Source organism: Rhinatrema bivittatum, chromosome 7, assembly GCF_901001135.1.
Source record: "Rhinatrema bivittatum chromosome 7, aRhiBiv1.1, whole genome shotgun sequence".
In the NCBI taxonomy this organism is placed as follows: Eukaryota; Metazoa; Chordata; class Amphibia; order Gymnophiona; family Rhinatrematidae; genus Rhinatrema; species Rhinatrema bivittatum.
In genome coordinates, this window is record NC_042621.1 from 305,986,261 (window position 1) to 306,007,033 (window position 20,773).

Here is a 20,773-nt window from a genome sequence, read left to right on the forward strand (position 1 = left end):
ATGCAAAAGCAGCAAGACTCCCTCCAGACACTGAATGGAGTGTGGACCTTTGTTTTTGAAATGTCATCAAGAGACTTGACTATGGGGAATGGCATCCACACACTCCCCAGGCTGGGGGCCTCGGTCCTCGAATCCAAAGTCCAGGAAAGACTTGCAAACACACCATGTACTGGAGAGAATCTCTTCAGAGATAGGGTAATGGAAGTGGTGGCGCAGATCCGTGAACACTAACATTGTAACAGCTCTCCTCAGCCCTCCACTACCAGGAGGTATCTGAGCAAGGGGCAGGGGAGGCGCAAAGCTGGATCGCAGAGAGCATGGACTGCATTCCCATACCTGTGCTAGAGGACCTTCCTGTCAGTTGACCCGGTGTAACTTCGAACATGCGGGTCTTCCTCCAAATAGTCCTTTGGACCCCATTTGGGGTTGCTCTGTGCATCAGGAGGGGCTTCAAAAGGAGTTCTCCCTCCTGGAGACTAATGAAATTGAACCTGTTCTACCTGGGGAAAGAAGGCAATAATTGTACTCAGAGTACTTCCTGATTACAAAGAAAACAGGAGGATTCCATCCCATTCTAGGCCCAAGGGCCTTGAACAAATTCCTGAAAAGAGAAAAGTTCAGGATGTTTTCCTAAGTCACCTTAATTCCTTTTCTACAAAAGACCTGGCCGTGCTCTCTTGATCTCAAGGATGCTTATGCCCACACAGATTTATTACCACATCACTGGAAATATCTCAGATTTGTTGTGGGAAACATCACCTCCATTATCTCATGCTGCCTTTTGGCCTATCATCAGCCCCACGTGTCTTCACCAAATGTCCTACCATGGTGGTGGCATACCTGCACAACTGGGACTGCAGGTATACCCCTTTCTTGTCAATTGGCTGATCAAGAGCATATTGCAGGTGCCTAAAACTGTCTGGGTATTGCGGTTACCCGGGTTCATCATCAACTACCCCAAGTCCCACCTGAGCCCATTATCTCAATTGGGAGTGTATTGAAGCTCTACTCAAAGCAACTCAAGCAAGAGCCTTCCCTTCCATAACAAAGCCTTAATATTTGCAGTGGAAAGGATCCCTGTGAGGATCAGCATGGGATATGGTTAGGATGTTGTGCCTTATGGCATCAACAGTCCATGTACGTCCCTTGGCATATCTCGCATGAGGAAAGCCCAGTGGACCCTCAGGCCACCCATCTTATTTATTTATTTATTTATTTATTTATTTATTTTAAGTTTTTCTATACCGGCATTCACAATAGATATCGCATCATGTCGGTTTACAATTAACAAGTGGATAGGTAACAAAAAAGGTAAAAACTAATATTTATCTTAATAATAATAATAATAATAATAATAAAACATTAAACAAGAGAAGGCTAAGGTATGCAGTTACAATAAAACAAGGGAGTAATACAACTTGGAGCATAGAAAAGAAGCAGGGGATTAAATCGAAAGAACGTAAATGCCAGTCAATGTGCTTAAGGCATTAGTGAATTGTGTTTATGATGTAGGAATATTAATTATAAGGTAGGGAAATTAGTTGCCGTGAATAAGGCAAAGTCTGAGTGCTTAGTTAATGATGGAGTAGGTTCAGTTTAGTTCAGGAAAGGCTTTCATGAATAGCCACGTTTTGAGTCTTTTCCTGAATGTGGGCAGGCAGGGTTCCTGTCTCAAATCTGGTGGGATGGAGTTCCACAGTGTTGGTCCTGCAGTGGAGAACGCCCTGTCTCTGGTGGTTATGTGCCGCATGGATTTGGAGTGTGGTACTTGTAAGGTTTCTCTATAGGACTCTCTGATTGGTCTGTTGGATGTAAATTTTTTGAGAGGAATTTGAAGGTTGAGCTGAGAGTGTTGGTGTATAGCTTTGAAAATAGTGGTTATGGACTTATATATGATTCTGTAGTGAATTGGTAGCCAGTGCAGGTCTTTGAGGATTGGTGTTATGTGGTCTCTTCTCCGTGTGTTAGTTAATATTCTCGCAGCCGTGTTTTGAACCATCTGAAGGGGTTTCGTGTGAGATGAGGGGAGACCTAATAGCAAAGAGTTGCAGTAATCTAGTTTAGAAAATACTATTGATTGCAGAATAGTTCTGTAGTCATGAAAGTGGAAGAGAGGTCTTGTTCTTTTTAAGACTTGGAGTTTGTAGAAGCAGTCCTTAGTAGTTTGATTTATGAATGCTTTTAGGTTTAACCTGTTATCAAAGATAGCTCCCAGGTTTCTTACTTGTGGAGTTTGTAAATTGGGTGGGGGATTTGAGTCAGTGTTACTGTATTCAGATGAAATTAGGAGGAGTTCGCTTTTAGAGGAGTTTAGTATTAGATTAAGGTTGGAGAGGAGTTCATCAATTTTTTTAAGACTAGTTTCCCAGAATTCTAGGGTTTTGCTGTAGGATTCTTTGACGGGGATGACTATCTGGACGTCATCTGCATAAAGAAAGTGTTTAAGGTTTAAATCAGTTAGCAGTTGGCAAAGAGGGAGCAAGTAGATATTAAAGAGCGTTGGTGAAAGGGAGGAGCCTTGTGGAACTCCCGTAGATGAAGGGTAGTGTTGAGATTCTTTATTGTGAATTTTGACTTTGTATTTTCTGTTCCCTAAGAACGATTTGAACCACGATAGTGCTGTTCCTGTTATTCCGATGTTTGCTAATTGAGTTAGTAGGGATGAATGGTTAACCGTATCAAAGGCCGCTGAAAGGTCCAGGAGGATCAGTAAATAAGTGTGACCTTTATCCAGGCCCATGATGAGGTAGTCGGTCAGGGAAATTAGTAGTGATTCAGTATTTAAAGCTTTTCTGAAGCCATATTGGCTTCTTTGCAACAGCATCCACGTCTTTGCAACAGCATCCACGTCACACAACTGCTTGAGGACTGCCTGTCCTGGTGGCGGGACAATTTCAATCTGACCAGGTGTATATCCTTTTAAATTCTTATGATCCTCACCGCAGATGTGGCCAACTTAGGGTGGAGAGCCCATGTAGAGGGGCTCAGGTCTGCTCAGGAAAAACTTCATCAGATAAATTTCCTAGAGCTATGGGTGGTCAAGTATGCTCTAAGGGCTTTCAGAGATCGGTTGGCCAACAGTGTCGCCTTGATCCAAATGGACAACCGAGTTGCAGTGCGTTACATCAGCAGAGAGGCACGGGTTCATACCTTCTGTGTTGTGGGACTGGGCCATCCTTCAAGGAATGGTTCTCCGGGCCACATGTATCTAGAAGCGTGGAGAATGTCCTGGTGAACAAGTGGCATCTGATCCTGGAACCCCACAAATGGACCCTGCTGGGGGGGGGGTTAGCTGAAACGGATATTCTGCAAGTGTGGCATACCCGTAGTGGCTCTGTTTGTGTCCCCTCAGAACAGGAAGGTTTCACTCTTCTGGTCAGGAAAAGGGCACAAGGCAAACTAATCTCTGACGCTTGCCCCTCAGTTGGGACAAGGGTTTTCTGTACACAAATCCTCTGATATCCTGTTGAAGATGAAGGAAGATCGAGGGACCATGATTCTCATTGCCCCCTTTTGGCTGAGCCTGATTTGGTTCCTGCTACTGAGGGAGAAATCCATCAGGGAAGAATCAGGCTGGAGAATTCCCCAGATCTCATTATTCAGCATCAAAGTAGGTTGCACCATCCCACCATTGGGTCCCTGGCTCTCTCAGCCTGAATGTTAAGAAGCTAACTGCAGTCTCTTGATCTGTAAGAAAATGTCTCGTGTGTTTATCTTCAAGAAAGATTTCCACTAGGAAATGGAAGAGGTTTACCTTGTGGTGTAAGCAAAAAGCCCTAGATCCTTTCTCCTGCTGCTGCACACACAAACTGCTTGATTACCTTCTACATTTTACTGAGTCGGGCCTCAAGACCAACTCAGGAGTTCACCTCAGTGCAACTGGTGCCTACCACCAACGTGTAGAAGGTAGAACAATCTCTGTACTACCTTCTGGTTCATATGGCGTGTGCTTCATTTGAAGCCTTCCATCAGGCATTCTTCTGTGTTGTGGGACCTCAACATGGTACTGACCCAGCTGATGAAAGCTCCCTTTGAGCCTCTGCATTCCTGTGTCCTGAAATATCTGACCTGGAAGTCTGTATTTTTGGTGGTGGTCACCTAAGCATGCAGGGTCCGTGAGCTCTAGGTTCTAGTAACCTGTCCACCTTTTATACCAAATTTTCATGTTAGGATGGTTCTGTGCATCCATCCTAAGTTTCTGCCTAAGGTGGCAATGGAATTCCATCTTAATCGGGCAATCGTCCTAATGTTCTTTCCAAGGTGAACAAGCGCTATACAGTCTGGACGGCAAGAGAGCCCTGGCCTTCTGTTTGGAGCAGACTGAAGCTCATGGAAAGTCCAGGCAGCTTTTGTGTTGCCAAACAGATTATATCAGATTGCATCTCCTCTGGTTCTGCCGAGGCGGGACTGAATCCAGCGGGCCCCATCAAGGCTCACTGTGTACAAGTCATGGCAATGTCTATGGCTCACACCTCAGATCTGCAAAGCTGCGAGGTAGAGTTCTCGCTACACGTTCAGATCACATTCGTGCTTGGCCAGGGACTCTCGATACGAAAGTAAGTTTGTCCAATCTGTTTGTGTAGAACACAACTCCACTCCTTTCTAGGGCAGGGGTGGGCAAGATGTTTCTGTGCTGGGGCACACATTACAAGTTATCGACTGCAACGAGGGAGCTCTTCAACCCCCAGCACTTGCTGCAAGCATTTCAGCATCCAGCAAGCTTGTGCACCATCATTTCAGCACCGTAGGAGCCCCTTCAATCATGGATCCCAACCCGTAACAAAATCAGCAAAACCTTTCAACCCAATAGGCACGAGATGTTTCCCCGCTACCTCACCTCGGTCACAAATGCAGACCACAGACAGCCCTTCCCAAACAAGAATAAACAGTAAGGTGCAGACAAAAACTGGACTGGAAACCACTAAAAGCAGACTGGTTTGCAGTGCAGTAATACAAAAAGAGAAATATCAGCATTCCTCATAAAACAAAATCAAGAAATATAAAGCAATCATAACAGTGAGGAAACCAGACTAATAAAAACATATTTCAAAGCAGGTGAAGAATAGAACATATAATAATTAAAAAGAATAAGGATAAAAAAATTAAACATGTCCCAGAAATCTTTTGAAAACAGGCGTATCAAACGTGCAATAATTAAAACTAAAGATACAAATTTCCCTCTCTCCATACCTATGAACTTTTGATTTACAGTTACCCTGAGATTAGATTAGTGGAGAGGAGGTGGCGGGAAAGCGCTCTTTCTCACATACACACTCACAAATCCTTCTACCTTCCCTTCTCATTCCCTTCTTCCACTTCCTCCGTCTTCCTTCCCTTTCACCTTTCATTCACACCTCAGTCATTCAACCTCTTTCCCTCCCCTCTTTCCCTCCCTCCTTCCCACTCCCTTCCTTCTCAATCATACACAAGATATGCCATACTGGGTCAGACCAAGGGTCCATCAAGCCCAGTATCCTGTTTCCAACAGAGGCCAAAACCAGGCCACAAGAACCTGGCAAGTACCCAAACATTAGAAAGATCACAGGCTACTATTGCTTATTAATAGCAGTTTATGGATTTATCTTCTAGGAGCTTATCCAGACTTTTTTAAAACCCAATTACACTAACTGCTGTAACCACATCCTCTGGCAATGAATTCCAGAGCTTAAATATACACTGAGGGAGAGAGAATTTTCTTCAATTAGTTTAAAATGTGCTACTTGCTAACTTCATGGAGTGCTCCCTGGTCCTTCTATTATCTGAGAGAGTAAATAAACAATTTACATTAACCTGTTTAAGTCCTTTCATGATTTTGTAGACTTCTATCTTATCCCCCCTCAATCGTCTCTTCTCCAAACTGAACAGCCCTAACCTCTTTAGACTTTCCTCATAGTTCCATGCCCCTTATCATTTTGGTCACATTTCTCTGCACTTTCTTCAGTGCAGCTATATCCTTTTTGAGATGCGGTGGCCAGAATTGTACACAGTATTCAAGGTGCAGTCTCATCTGCAAATTTGATTACCTCACTTGTCGCATTTCTTTCCAGATCATTTATAAATATATTGAAAAGTAAGGGTCCCAATACAGACCCCTGAGGCACTCCACTGTCCACCCCTTCCACTGAGAAAATTGTCCATTTAATCCTACTCTCTGTTTCCTGTCTTTTAGCCAGTTTGTAATCCACGAAAGGACATCGCCTCCTATCCCATGACTTTTTAGTTTTCTTAGAAGCCTCTCATGAGGGACTTTGTCAAACACCTTCTGAAAATCCAAGTACAGAGATGAGGGCAGAGAGGTAGAGAAATTGGAATAGAGGAAAGCAGAAACAGGATGAAGGAAGGGAGATAGAGAAGAGGGGAAGGGTAGAGGACAGATGGGAGGAGCTGAGAGGAAAGACTTGAAGGGTTCATAAGACTGGAGGGAAAGGAAAAGACTGAGGGGGAGAGGAGGATGTATTCACAGTGCAGAAGCAGGTGATAGGAAATGAAAATTAGCAGGTAAGAACCAATTTTCCTTTGGGACCTTTACTGTAAGATGAAAATAGCAAGGAGACTCTGTCCATTTTTGAGCATGTTAGTGTTCAGTGTAAGGAGAGACTGTCCATTTTTGAGCACGTTAGTGTTCAGTATAAGGAGACTCTGTCCATTTTTGAGCACGTTGGTGTTCAGTGTAAGGAGAGACTCTGTCCATTTTTGAGCACGTTGGTGTTCAGTATAAGGAGACTCTGTCCATTTTTGAGCACGTTGGTGTTCAGTATAAGGAGACTCTGTCCATTTTTGAGCACGTTAGTGTTCAGTGTAAGGAGAGACTCTGTCCATTTTTGAGCACGTTGGTGTTCAGTGTAAGGAGAGACTCTGTCCATTTTTGAGCACGTTGGTGTTCAGTATTAGGAGACTCTGTCCATTTTTGAGCACGTTGGTGTTCAGTGTAAGGAGAGACTCTGTCCATTTTTGAGCACGTTGGTGTTCAGTATAAGGAGACTCTGTCCATTTTTGAGCACGTTAGTGTTCAGTGTAAGGAGAGACTCTGTCCATTTTTGAGCACGTTGGTGTTCAGTGTAAGGAGAGACTCTGTCCATTTTTGAGCACGTTGGTGTTCAGTATAAGGAGACTCTGTCCATTTTTGAGCACGTTGGTGTTCAGTGTAAGGAGAGACTCTGTCCATTTTTGAGCACGTTGGTGTTCAGTATTAGGAGACTCTGTCCATTTTTGAGCACGTTGGTGTTCAGTGTAAGGAGAGACTCTGTCCATTTTTGAGCACGTTGGTGTTCAGTATAAGGAGACTCTGTCCATTTTTGAGCACGTTAGTGTTCAGTGTAAGGAGAGACTCTGTCCATTTTTGAGCACGTTGGTGTTCAGTGTAAGGAGAGACTCTGTCCATTTTTGAGCACGTTGGTGTTCAGTATAAGGAGACTCTGTCCATTTTTGAGCACGTTGGTGTTCAGTGTAAGGAGAGACTCTGTCCATTTTTGAGCACGTTAGTGTTCAGTGTAAGGAGAGACTCTGTCCATTTTTGAGCACGTTGGTGTTCAGTATTAGGAGACTCTGTCCATTTTTGAGCACGTTGGTGTTCAGTGTAAGGAGAGACTCTGTCCATTTTTGAGCACGTTGGTGTTCAGTGTAAGGAGACTCTGTCCATTTTTGAGCACGTTGGTGTTCAGTGTAAGGAGAGACTGTCCATTTTTGAGCCGTTGGTGTTCAGTGTAAGGAGACTCTGTCCATTTTTGAGCACGTTGGTGTTCAGGACAAGAGTTCAGGCTTTAATTACTTACAGATTGGACTCCTGAGTCATAGACTGCAGATCATTCAGCACACGGTGACGAGGCTCGTTCTGGGGGTGTCCCATAGGACTTCAGTTGGGCCAACTGGTTACCAATCAAACTGCGATCACAATTTACACCTTTGGGTGTCAAAAGGCAGAGGGCCTGACTTTCTCAAGAAAAAGCTGCATCTTTATGGTCTAGTTAGGGGCTTTATAGGTCCTTCCAACTTCGTTTGTGGGCTAGGGCTTTTTCCGTCATTGCCCTGGTAGTTTGGAATTCTCTTCCAGTGGAAGTTAAATTTAAGAAATAATTATTTGACCTTTCGTAAAGTAAAATCAAGGCTGTTTTTGCAGATATAAGTTAGGAGGAGTGGGACTGCGCAAGCTGATACGATTACTGTTATGTTTTTTTGTTCTTTGTATATTCTTGCTTTTATGAGCGATGCATGTCATTAGGTATACTGCCTTGGGTGGCTTCTTATTCATTCATTTATTTAAATCAGGTAATAAATATGGGGGCTAGTTAGCTTAGCCTGATTTAGCTATGCATGCACTGCTGAATATCCCCGGCTAGCTTAAAATTAGCCAGATAAGTATAATCCAGCTAACCTGCGGCAAAACCAGACTTAGCCGCATAAGTAATTGGAATATTGGAGTTATCCACATAACTTACGCGGCTAACTCTGCTCCTCCCCACCGCCTCTCGCCCGCTCCCGGAATGCCCCTGACTTATGCGATTAAATTCTAGCCGCATGCAACGTTTAATATCGACAGTTAGCCATTTACACGGATAACTTTTCAGTTATCCATCTAAATAGCTTTTGAATATCTGCCTCATCGTAAATAAAATACATAAGAGGGGGAGCAGAAAGGAAGTGAGAGGAATGTTACTATAAATAATGAGAATAAATTCAGATGTATTTATTAAAGACTGAAACGCATCTTTGTTTGAAAGAGAAACATTAGAAACTTGATTGTAGGTGAAAGCTTTTCTGTGCATACTGATGCGTTACCGTGTGCAAACGTACCGCAGCCGTGTCTAAGCCTTGCCCAGTATTGGATCTGTGTTGGTCAAGTCCTGTGTTGGTGTTTGCTCCTAGTCCAGCCAGATCCTGAGAGCGTGGTCCTCGGCACGGAGGGCGGGCGCTACGACGTCTACCTGTATGACCGCTGCAGGAGGGCAGTGTACTGGGAGGAGGAGATGTCGGAGGTCAGGAGGTGCACCTGGTTTTACAAGGGGGACACGGACAGCAGGTTTGTTCCCTACACCGAGGAGTTCAGTGAAAAGCTCGAGGTGCGTGTCTCTCCTTACCCCTCAGTAACTGCTCAGTAATTCACGGCTCAGGGGGGTGCAGGAGCCTAGTCTTGCCTTGGATTGCCCTAGGATTATGGCAGCCAACTCTCATTCCTAAGTAACGTGCTTTTTTGGGTTTCCTTTGCAGACGTTTGTTTGGTTTTTATTGAAATTGTTTCTCCATATCACACAAGATATGGTGCCGAGCAGAGCATATTCACCCCACTTTATTCTTTGAGCATGTCGGCACAGTAGGTCTGGACTGTCCATCTACCAAGGCCTTTTTGAGGGGTAGAAGCCTAGAGCCCGTTTTATGACTTTGGGTTGCCTTCTCTGTTAAGAACTTTAAAAAGACAAAAGAAAAATAGATTTTTCTCAACAAAACTATTTCTGCTCTGTGCTTTTATTTTTCTCCTTTATTTGCTGAAGATAAGGAGTCTCACTGCTCGTCTTCAGAGAAAGCTAAATTACTTACCTGTATCAGGCACTCTCCAGTCACATAAGCCTTCGCCTTGGGAGTTGCTCTTGCCCTTTGTATATCTTCGCCAAAAGAGAACTGACAGAGGCCGTGGGGGAAAGGATAATGGAGTAGAGAAGATTTGTCACCAAGCCTAGCGGTTATCTCATTGTATAACAGCTAGCTCGAATCTCAGCAAATCGTCCATTACTACTGATGCAATGAGAGAACTTCATGCTGGTGGCAATTCGCCCACCCTTAGCTAATGATGGTAACGACACTGCTGCTCTAGGGCAGGGTAACTCTGTCCATGCAACAGGAAACGCATCACAGAAGCAGGAAATGGTTACGTGGGCCCCCCTTCTGTAAATCTATATGACTTGCAAAGAGAGCACGCCAGAAATGGAGGAAAATATCAAAGGAGCAGGGGGAAACTTTAGAATCCTTAATTGGACAAATTGTAAAACAGAAGGGCCTAAAGGCTGACGATGCCGAAGGAGCGAGGTGGCAAAACAGCCTGAGCAATGGGAGGGCAGTGTAAGAAGCTGGGAGACTGAGCCCCTGGCGGGAGTCCAGGCGAGAGAGGGAGACTTCTGCCACCCACCGTAACGAGCGTGATCAGTAAGACTTAACACTGCCTTAACCTGCACAATAGCACAAAAGCAAATCGGATGCAGCAGTGTGCCGGGAAAATGGCTGGGTTTTCATTTCTGTTTTTATGGCTGATTTTGTATTTTTTATTTCTCTCTTTATAACTTTATTTTGCATGTTTTGTGCTGCTTGGAGGGGTGGTTTTATAAATGTGAAAAATAGATGAATAAGAGTGTACAGCCAACAAGAACACAAGGCCAGAAGAAAAGGAGAAAGATAACTCCTCCTTGGAGGAAAAAAATAAAATCACTTCATGCAGAGTGTCAGTGATAGGAGAGAACATCAAAGGATCAAGGATGCCAGAAATCATGAGAAGAATCCAAAACCGCAAGCTGAAACATCAAAATTCATCTACTCCAATAATAAATAGAAAATAACAGCAGCAGAAGGGCACAAGCTGCAGAGCTATGAAGAAAACATTTAGAGAGAACCCAAAGCAATTCTAAAGGGAACTGGGGAAGAGCATTAGTGCTGCTAAAACACCAACAACCAAAGCTGAATCGGATCCTATAGAGCAGAATGGCTGCCCAACATGCAGGAGAACATGGAAGAGGCAAACATCAAAACTATGGACTGGCCTGAGGAGCTGGCAACCAAACTGGACGAGCCCTGGCCCTTGTGGCGAGACATTGAACATCTCTCCAAGACCTGGCAAACTACAAAATCCAATTGATCAGCCAGCCAGAACGAACACCAGAGTGGCTAATAACAGAGAACACGTCTTCTTCCAAAAAGAGACCCTAGTGATGTCCCCAATGACCTGCCAATCTACCAGCTGTTCACAGAAATAGAATATACAATCGCATCGGACTCTAATAACACCACGGCGATCAGGTTACAAGTCAAAAGCCTCTGCTTTATCTACAAGTGCGTGAATAAACAAGCCCCTGAATATCTCTCTCAACTTCTTTAACCTCTACATTCCCATTAGAGACCTCCGATCTTCCCAAATGGCTCTGCTCTCCTCGTGACTATCCTGTATGAGATTTCATGCCTTCGGTTTTTTTATGCTTCAAAAGTCTGGAGCAAGGTATCTGTATCCCATGCCTCGAGTCGTGTTACCTTAATTTCAGGAAAGCAAGCTAAGGCACAGCTCTTTGACCACACCTTCTCTTAGAGGTCCCTCAGTCTTTCTGACCTGTCTACCTGGATCAGTTGTACACAAGGCCTCAATGCTAGCGATGGTCGACGGTCATTTACAGATGTACTGTAACTGTTAAAACCTGTGTTGTAATCCACCTTCGGGCCACTCATGGAATATCAAATGTCTACAAATAAAGCCTGCGGAGCTAAAGTGCTGAATAAAGCCATCCTAGCCATCTGTAAGGCAAAGAAAGCCTCAGTAAAGTGTGGATCAACTATTTAAAATAAATAAATAAAAACTCTTTTGCAAGCTTTCCATGTTCTTGGATAAAAAATTGCCTTGATAGGTACAGGTTGAACCCTGGTTTGATTGAGTACATCAAGTTCACCATGAACATGTGGCAGACTGCACTCCCTCAGAGTTTTATGAAGATGGGAAAATGTCCATTCCTAACATCAAAATCCCACAAGGGATATTTCAGGGAGATTCCCTTTCACTACTCTCATCGGGCACTAAACTCACCGGGTAATCTCTAACTATCAAGTCTTACTCCTTGAGGTACTAATTTCCATCTGACTGTAAATGACTTGACACTTTATGGCTCCTGTAAACCATCTTTCAGATTGAAGACGGCAATACAAAGGAACTTGAGCAGGAAAGTTTATATAAATATCTAGGACTAGACGAATATGCAACAAAAGAGCATAAATCTCTGAGAAAAGACTAGCAAAGAGTACTACAGGAGACCAAAACAGATTTTGGAAAGTACTTTAAGAGCACAGAGTAAGATACAAGCCATCCTGGAAACAGGATGCTGGGCTTGATGGACCCTTTGTCTGACCCAGTATGGCATTTCTTATGTTCTTACATGAATAATCATACAATATATACCTGTTTCTATATTCAACAATCTTTATTCTTTTATTACAAACATATAATTAAAAACATTTATATAATTCATATCCACTCATACAGCAATAATAATACTTATTGCCCATATCCCTATAATCTTAAGATACAGTAGTCATTTCATTTTTATTTACTCTTCATCACTTTTCCTACTATGTAACCACATTTCTTACAAATGCTAGTCTGTTATGTCAAAATCTCCCCTACAGCTAAATTTACTTAATTTCTCTACATATACCCTGTTATACAAAGTTCCCACCAAAAATTATTTCCTTATACTTCTGAAAAAAAACAACAAGAGACTCCTGTTTCACCCGATGGTTTCCTCAGGGGATGACCCATGTGTTGTAATTTATACTTGATCTTATGTTCTTAAACAATTTGCAATCCCTGCACTCTCATATGGCTTTGGTTGTAAGAGCAAGAAAATCCTCCATGCCACCAGGTAATCTATAAGAACCAGTGTGTAATGAGATTGTACATCCCCAGAGCAGAACATAAGAACCGCCATACTGGATCAGACCAAGGGTCCATGAAGCCCAGCATCCTGTTTCCAACAGCGGCCAATCCAAGTCACAAATACCTGGCAGGCTCTCTGAGTAGATAGCATCCATTCTGCTCACATCCAGAGAATAAATGAGAAGTGGCTTCCCCAAGTCTACCTGATTAACAAAGGAAAATTGGTTCTTACCTGCTAATTTTTGTTCCCGGAATACCACAAATCAGTCCAGACAAGGGGGGTTTTGCATCCCTACCAGCAGATGGAGGCAGAGAATGAAAACCTTTCAGGTACTGCTACATAACCGAGAGTGCCACCTGCAGTCCCTCAATACTGACCTGTACCCAAACCAAGATGACTACTTCCCAAACACCAAGGATTTCTCCCTCTAAATCGAGCTGAGGATTAAAGTTAGAATCTCCAACAAAACTGAACTCTCGACTTAGGATAATGAGAAAATTCCAATCCCAAAATTGCTTAAACTATATGTACAATCTTGTTCAAATTCTGCATCACCAGCAGCATCCAGAAGCGGGAAAGGTCTTTCGCAACAAAAAGGGGATGGGAGTCTGGACTGATCTGGGGTATTGAACCAATTTTCCTTTCCTATTCGTACCCCAGATCAGTCCAGACAAGTGGGATGTACCCAAGCCCCTCTACATTGTTCACTTCTGCCACTTGAGAAGCTGCAAGTCTGCTAGATGTCTTTCTGCCCAGACAAAGAGCTCTTGAGCCACTAAACGACTTTGTTCCACCCTGATGATTGATGTAGGCCACTGTCTTTGCATTGTCCGAGAACACACTTGTCTTCCCTTCCGTGGAAGAGAAGACTAGAAACGCCGTGCAAACCACTCTCATTTCCAGATGGTTGATCGACCAGGATTCCTCTACCAGCGATCACTGACCTTGAGCCGACAGTCCCTGACATACTGCTCCCCAACCACTGAGGCTGGCATCTGTGGTCACAACCACCCTGTCCGGAACCTCCAGATCCACTCCTTTTTCCAAATTGGGACTCGATAGCCACCATGAGAGACTGGATCTGGGTTTCCCCTGAAGTGGCAACTGTAGCTGAAACTCCTCCTACAGTGGATTCCAACGGGACAAAAGCGCCTTCTGGAGAGGTCACTTGTGAGCAAAGGCCCATGGCACTAACTCACGAGTAGATGCTATGGAGCCTAGAACTTGTAAATAATCCCAAACTTTGGGAGCTCTCAGATTCAGCAGCCGAACAACTTAAGCCTGCAACTTGACCACCCTCTCTGGGGTAAGGAACAACTTGCCTAACTGGGTATCAAATCGAGCCCCAAGATATTCCAACGACCGAGATGGCTCTAGGTAGTTCTTTGCCAGGTTTATCACCCAACCTAGGAACCTTAGGTGTTCCATTACTCGTCGGATGGGATAGGGACACTCCATTTCTGACTTCGCCCGAATGAGCCAATCGTCCAGGTACGGATGTACTAGAATCCCTTCCCTTCTGAGGGCTGCTGCCGCCGCCACCATCACCACTATAGCTTTCGTGAAAGTTCTTAGTGCGGTTTTCAGTCCAAAGAGAAGCGCTTGAAACTGAAAATGCTCTCCCAGCACCGTGATGCACAGAAACCTTTTGATCTGCTTGGATGAGAACGTACAGGTACACTTCCATTAGATCCAAGGAGGCGAGAAACTCCCCCTTGCACACTGCTGCAATCATCATCCACAGCTTCTCCAAATAAAAGCACAGCACCCTCAAGGACACATGGATCCTCTGCAGATCTAGAATGGGCCGAAAGGAACACCCCCCTCCTTGGGAACCACGAAGTAAACTGAATATCTTTTTCAATCTTGCCTCTCCTAGGGGAACCGGGACTATGGCTTCCAGGTGCTCCAGTCTTAGTAGCCACCCGCTTGTCGGGCGAAGTGCAATGGAACACCACATAGCATTTTCGTGCCCCATCAAGGAAACCTAAGGTGTAACCGTCCCTTATCACTTCCAGAACCCACTGATTGGAAGTGATTTTTGGTCCACTCCTCGTTTAAAAAAAAAAAAAAAAAAAAAGGGAGGGGGGGGATAATCTTTCTCAGACAGCTTCCAGGGAGGGGTGGACTGGCCGGTCTATGTGTCCCTCGAAAGGACTGCTGCCTTCCTGAACCCTGTTTCCGTGTGGATCTGGAAGAACTCCCATTGGAGCGAACCCTCATTTCCCGAAAGCGAGAGTGTGACGGAAAGGTCTTCTTGCCAACTTTCTTATCATCGAGCAACCCATTCCCTTTTGATGCTGTCAAATGCTTCATCACCTTCTCCAAATCTTTATTTATTTATTTATTTAACAACTTTTTAATATCTTTTTAAAATCTTTTTAATAACTTTTTAAAATCTTCCCTGAACAACAGCTTTCCTTTGAAGGGGAGATTACAAAGCTGCCCAGTTACGCAACCACAGGAGTCTCTGGGCGGCACCTGCAGACACCATATTTCTGGCGGATGTCCGAACCATATCGTACAGGGAATCCAGCACTTAGGCCACCCCCTACCTCCAACCGAGCCTCCTGCTTGGAATCAGCAGAGGCCCCCGATGTCTTCTCCTGCTCCTTCCTAACCCAGCACAAACAAGCTCTCGGCATTAGACTAGCACAGACCGCAGTTCGAAGGCTCAAAGCAGAGACCTCAAATAGCCTCTAGTTTCCGGTCCTGAACATTTTTTTAGCGCTGCCAAACCTGCCACGGGAATGGTTGTCGTCTTGGTTACCGCAGACACTGCTGCATCTACCTTTTGGAAGCTTCCAAACCACCAAAGGGTCCTCTGGCAAGGAATACAAGCTGGCCATAGCCCCGGCCATCTTCAGACCTGCCTCGGGGAAATCCCATTCCCAGACAGTCGGCTTCTTCACCTTCTTTGGCAAAGGGAAAACCTTTGACGGTCCACACAGCCCATCCAATACCGGGTTCACACCCTCATTGTCCGAATCCTCCTGCGTGACCTTGATCCCCCAGCTCTTCCAGCACCTGGGGAAGGAGAGGTCACAACTCCTCCTCCTCCTTGTGGAACAATCTCACCACCCTTGGGTCATCCCCTTCTGCGAGAGGAACCTCTTCCGCAAAAGGGTCACTGCCCATCAGAGCACTTGCAGGATCAGCACCCGGGTCATCTCGCGGATCCTTCTGTGGAACATCTCCCTCCAAACCTTCCGAGGAGTCATTTTACCCCCCCCCCAACTGGGCTACACCTCAGCTCGAAGCCGAGCACTGGGACTTCTGGGCTGACTGCTTACTCGCTGCTGTTTCTTAGCAAGATAGGCCTCATGCAAAAGCAACACAAAATCTGCAGAAATGCCATCAGACCCACTGGGTCCTCTCCTGGCTCCCCTGCAGCTTCTCTATCCTCTCCAGGCCCGTGCTGTATTGGAGAAGGTGGGGGGAGGGGAGTCTCTGAAGTCCCTATCCATTGCACGTGGAGGCAACCAGGCCGCCAGTTTCTTTGATCCACCCCCAACCCTGGGTCCTCCTGAACGGGGCCTTGCTGAGCCTTCTGCCGAGGCCCCTTGCACAACCAGTGCATAATGAGGCCCAATTGCCACACCACTGACCCAACAATGAAAACCCTGAGCCGCTGCTGCTGGCACTGTCCCGATCCCGGGTGCTATAACCGAGCCGTGTTCGTCCCTTCTCATCACCGATGAGCTAACCGCCACGCACAGCCGACCATTGACGCAGCCAAAAGAAGGCCTGCACTAACACTTTTTTTTTTTTTTTTAAATGACAGCCACCTAGCAACCCAGAGAGAAAAAGGAAAATATACTTTCCTGCTTCTGGGTGCCCCCGGCTGGTCCAGTCCATGGGCAGGTGAGAAGGCCTCGGGGGAGGGGAGTGAGGGAACCAGGCCCCCTGGAAATCAAGGGTCGAGCCTGGCTAGGGATTACCAATCCCCCCCACTCAACCCAAGGGATGGCCCACGAAGGAACTCAACACCTCGAGGAGCACCAGTCTTTACCACTTCTGATCTCTTTCTCTTCTTTTCCTATCTATTTTTATTTCTTTCTTTTAAACTAAAGTACAGACTGCAGGCTTGCACCTCTGCCATCTGCTGGAGACAGAGAAATACTGAGGGACTGCAGTGGCGCACTCGGTTATCAAGCAGTGCCTGAAAGGTTTTTACTCTCTGCCTCCATCTGTGCGTGGGGGATGCATAAACTGACTTGTCTGGGCTGGTCCGGGGTACAAACAGGAACAATTTATGGACTTTTCCTTCAAGATCTTGTCCAAACCTTTTTTTTAAATCCAGCTACTTTACCTGCCTTTACCATGTCCTTCAGCAATGAGTTCCAGGGCTTAATTGTACATTGAGTGAAGTATTTTCTCTGATTTGTTTTAAAATGTGTCCCCTAATCTTTGTACTTTTTTGAGAAAATAAACAGATTTGCATTTACTTGCTCACTCTCAAGGTTTATAGGACGTCTGGTATATCTGCTCTCCAAGCTAAACAGCTCTAACCTCTTTAGCCTTTCCTCATTGGCGAGCCGTTCTATGCCCCTTATCATTTTGGTCGCCCTTCTCTGTACCTTCTCCATCGCAATTATATCTTTTTTGAGAAGCAGTGACCAGAATTGCACACGGTACTGAAGGTGTAGTCTCACCATGGACTGATAGAGACATTATGACATTCTCTGTTTTATTCACCATTCTCTTCCTAGTAATTCCTTAAACTAGTTGGTTTTTTGACCGCTGCTGTACACTGAGCCAAGGATTTCTATGTATTCCTGAGTGGTGATCCCTAGCATGGAACCTAACATTGTATAACTACATTTTATATTATTTTTCCCTATGTGCATCACTTTGCACTTGTCCACATTAAATTTCATCTGCTATTTGGAAGCCAGGTCTCCCAGTTTCATAAGGTTCCCCTGCAAATTCTTGCAATATGCTTGTCATCTGCACATTTGGTCACCTCACTCATTGTTCCCCTTTCCTGATCATTTATAAATATTCCAGTACTGATCCCGGGGCACTCCACTATTTACAGACACAGGGCTACCGTCATAGACTTCCAGGCATATTTAACAACCTCAACAGACCCAGATACTCAGTGCTGAAGTACAGAAGTGAATGGCCAGAATCGATCTCCATCTTTAACCTTGGACAAGTATTCCGACAAGTAGAAGGAATGAGTGAGAATCCACCAGCAAGCTTGGGTTTTCAAATTTATATTCTGCCTTCCATGGATACTCAGGCACTTCAAAGTGGTTTACGTTCAGGTGCCTTAGAAACAATAGAATTTGCAAAACAAGTGAAAAAACTCTTTAAAGAGCCAGACCAGCAAACCAGGAAAAATAATTGGCAAAAGCACCAGTGCAGTGGGAAATAGAGAGAGCGTTACTTCAGGAACTCCAGGTAGATCAAAATCTGACAAAGGCGTATGAGAGGTGAACTTAATCTAAAATGTGAGATTGATCATTTCATCACAGGACGGTGGACTATGGACGGTTCACAGCCATCACAGAAAAAAATACAGCAGATTGGACAAATGCAGATTCTTGTGCCTGAGTCTGAGACCAACATGGAGAATGTGATTGTCCCAGAACCCTCTGCTGCCTTGGCCTGCTTGCAGTTCTGGCTATGTGAACCCTAAATGCCCTATTGGACCTACCTAGAGAAATTACAGGAGACATCTGGACAGCAGCCGGCGCACTTGTGATGGAGGGTCAAAGGGTCACAATGAGCAGAAGGAAAAGGTCAGAATCTCACAGGCTAATATTTCAACTACAGTAGTACCTGTGAAAACAGCTTAGGTCTTGGAGATCTCCCTGAGGGTGAAAAAATGACAGGATAAACGACTAACAGAAGATTGATATGACCACTAGGCAAGTAGGCCCTAATTTGGGAAAATTTGGGCAGGGGATCAGGGTAACATAGGTCTAATTTATCCTCTCTTTGACATGAGAAACTGTGTACCTGATACTCGCATAGGTTCATGCAATTCAGGGACTTATTCACTTCTGATTGATTGTTTCAGCTATAAAAGAAGAGATAGCTAATGGACAAACTGAGACAGAGAGTAGTGCTTCTCCTGAGCATTTCGCCAGAGAACTGCTGCGACTCTGTACCTTCCAAGGGTACCTGTATTGCCTACTGATAGGCAATAAAAAATTGATATTTGTTCTACAAATTTTGGTGTGGTATCCTTGTGTCCGTGTAGATGCACCTTAAGCGAGTTTGGCCATTAACAGTTACAAATCTCATCAAGGGATGTGACCTGCTGATGTCAGATGGCTTGTATATGGAGACACAACAAGGTGGCACGGCTTATCTACTGCAAACACTCCAACATTGAGAACATCTGTCGGAGAGAACTGTAGAGAATGAAGTTTGTATTACCTGGGACATTTTCAATCCAGCAGATAAAAAGTAGCCCGTGATAATGAAAAAAACACACAAGAACAGCATTTCTGCTAGTGTCAGTACCAAGTGACTGCTCTGTACGGTGTCCGGCGAGAGAGAAGATCCAAGCACCAAGAGAAGCAATGGGAGAGCAAGAGAACTTAGCAGAAAGCAGCAGAATTACTCCCAGTTGTATTGAGTGCCTCTGGCTTGAATTAAAAACATCTTGATATGTGGCCTGTACAGACTGCATCCTGTGCACTCCAGAGGGAAGCTCTCTTGGCACAATGTATGAAGCATTAAGACCAGAACTAGAAGTTATTTGAGACTGAGATCCGTCCCTAACATCCCCCTGGTTTCTGAGTGAGGTTCATTCTTGTCGAGGTGTGCACAAAATGAACCCATCTGGAGATGCTGCCCCTGGGAGCAGAAGAGATGTCTAATGATATCCAGAGATCGCTGGGATTTTGTTGAGCTCATGAACATGCGTTTACAAGTTTGCATTCAAGCTGCCTATTAAAAAGTGCAGCATTTAAAATGAAAAAAGCTTCAGGAGGTCAGGGATGGAGCGGTGACACACACACACATATATGGGGAACAGTGTGGGAGCAGCTCTGGGAGGTGAGAGGGTGGAGCTGTAATTCACTGTTGGGTATTTTTACATTATTTAAATATTGGATATTGTTTTTTTTCCTCTGTTCAGGCTGAGTATAAGAAGGCTATAACCAGCAACCAGTGGCATAGACGACTTGAGTTCCCAAGTGGAGAAACCATCGTCATGCATAACCCCAAGGTAATGTGCTCACTTGAGTTTCCAGTGTGACACTCCCTGCCTGGACTCCGGATGCACACTGCAGTGTCCGGGGTACGGCTCCTGGGGATGCCTTGCAAATAAGGCAGCCACTATTTCAGAAACAGCTGGATACGCACTGATCAATAAGTTACTTTGTCTTTAATGTTTTACGAGTTGGAGGAAATACTTATACCATGTCGATATCTGCGTCTTCAGGTTAGAGGAAGGGACAACGAACACAAACCGGTGAGCAGCTGTGTCACCTCTACCTCTGTGTGTTTGATTTACAGGTGATCGTGCAGTTCCAGCCATCCGCAGTCCCAGACGAGTGGGGTACTACCCCGGATGGGCAGACCCGGCCCCGAGTGGTGAAGCGTGGCATTGAGGAGGAGCACGATGAGATTCCTGATGGTATGTGAGGGGGTCCAGCTCGTGTCAAGAAGCAACGTGAGATCCCTGAGCCCAGCAGATAATTATAGAGAGTGTGCCGTCCTGGGACTGGGTATCTCCTCCCATCTCTGTGCATATGACAGAATATCAGAAGCCGTAAGAGAATGAATATGACTCAGCGTGTCAGGATATTAGAAGCTGTGTTGGAAGTTCATAGGGCGCGGTGATGTATGTGACTCAGCATTGTACCCCACGTTTCTGTGTGTTGGAGGCTCTCGGGTAACACTGATGTCTGATCACTTTGTTCTTAATATTTGGCAGGTGAGATGCCGCTGGTGGATCATTTAGTCTTCATGGTTCATGGCATTGGTCCTGTGTGTGACCTGCGTTTCAGAAGCATTGTGGAGTGTGGTAAGTAATGTTTCTGCATTATTTGCACCTCCGGTTCTGCCCCTCCACTATTGCATCTGACAGCTTCTGTAGACCCCCTGCTCCCTGTCCACGTGACCTCCCCTCTCGTTGAGATTCCCTCGCACATGCTGTGCATTGCTTACGGTGCTATTACGGACGGTCTCTC

General features: G+C 45.0%; 1 protein-coding gene across 2 annotated transcripts in view; it reads left to right on the forward strand.

Annotated features, from left to right (window-relative positions):
- SEC23IP (SEC23 interacting protein) overlaps positions 1-20,773 on the forward strand; it is a 122,219-nt gene that overhangs the window by 21,614 nt on the left and 79,832 nt on the right. For both annotated transcript variants that reach the window (XM_029610526.1, XM_029610527.1), the window contains 4 exons: positions 8,863-9,056; positions 19,717-19,806; positions 20,097-20,217; positions 20,518-20,607. In XM_029610526.1, coding sequence (XP_029466386.1) covers positions 8,863-9,056; positions 19,717-19,806; positions 20,097-20,217; positions 20,518-20,607 — 495 coding nt within the window. The remainder of the gene's footprint in view (positions 1-8,862; positions 9,057-19,716; positions 19,807-20,096; positions 20,218-20,517; positions 20,608-20,773) is intronic.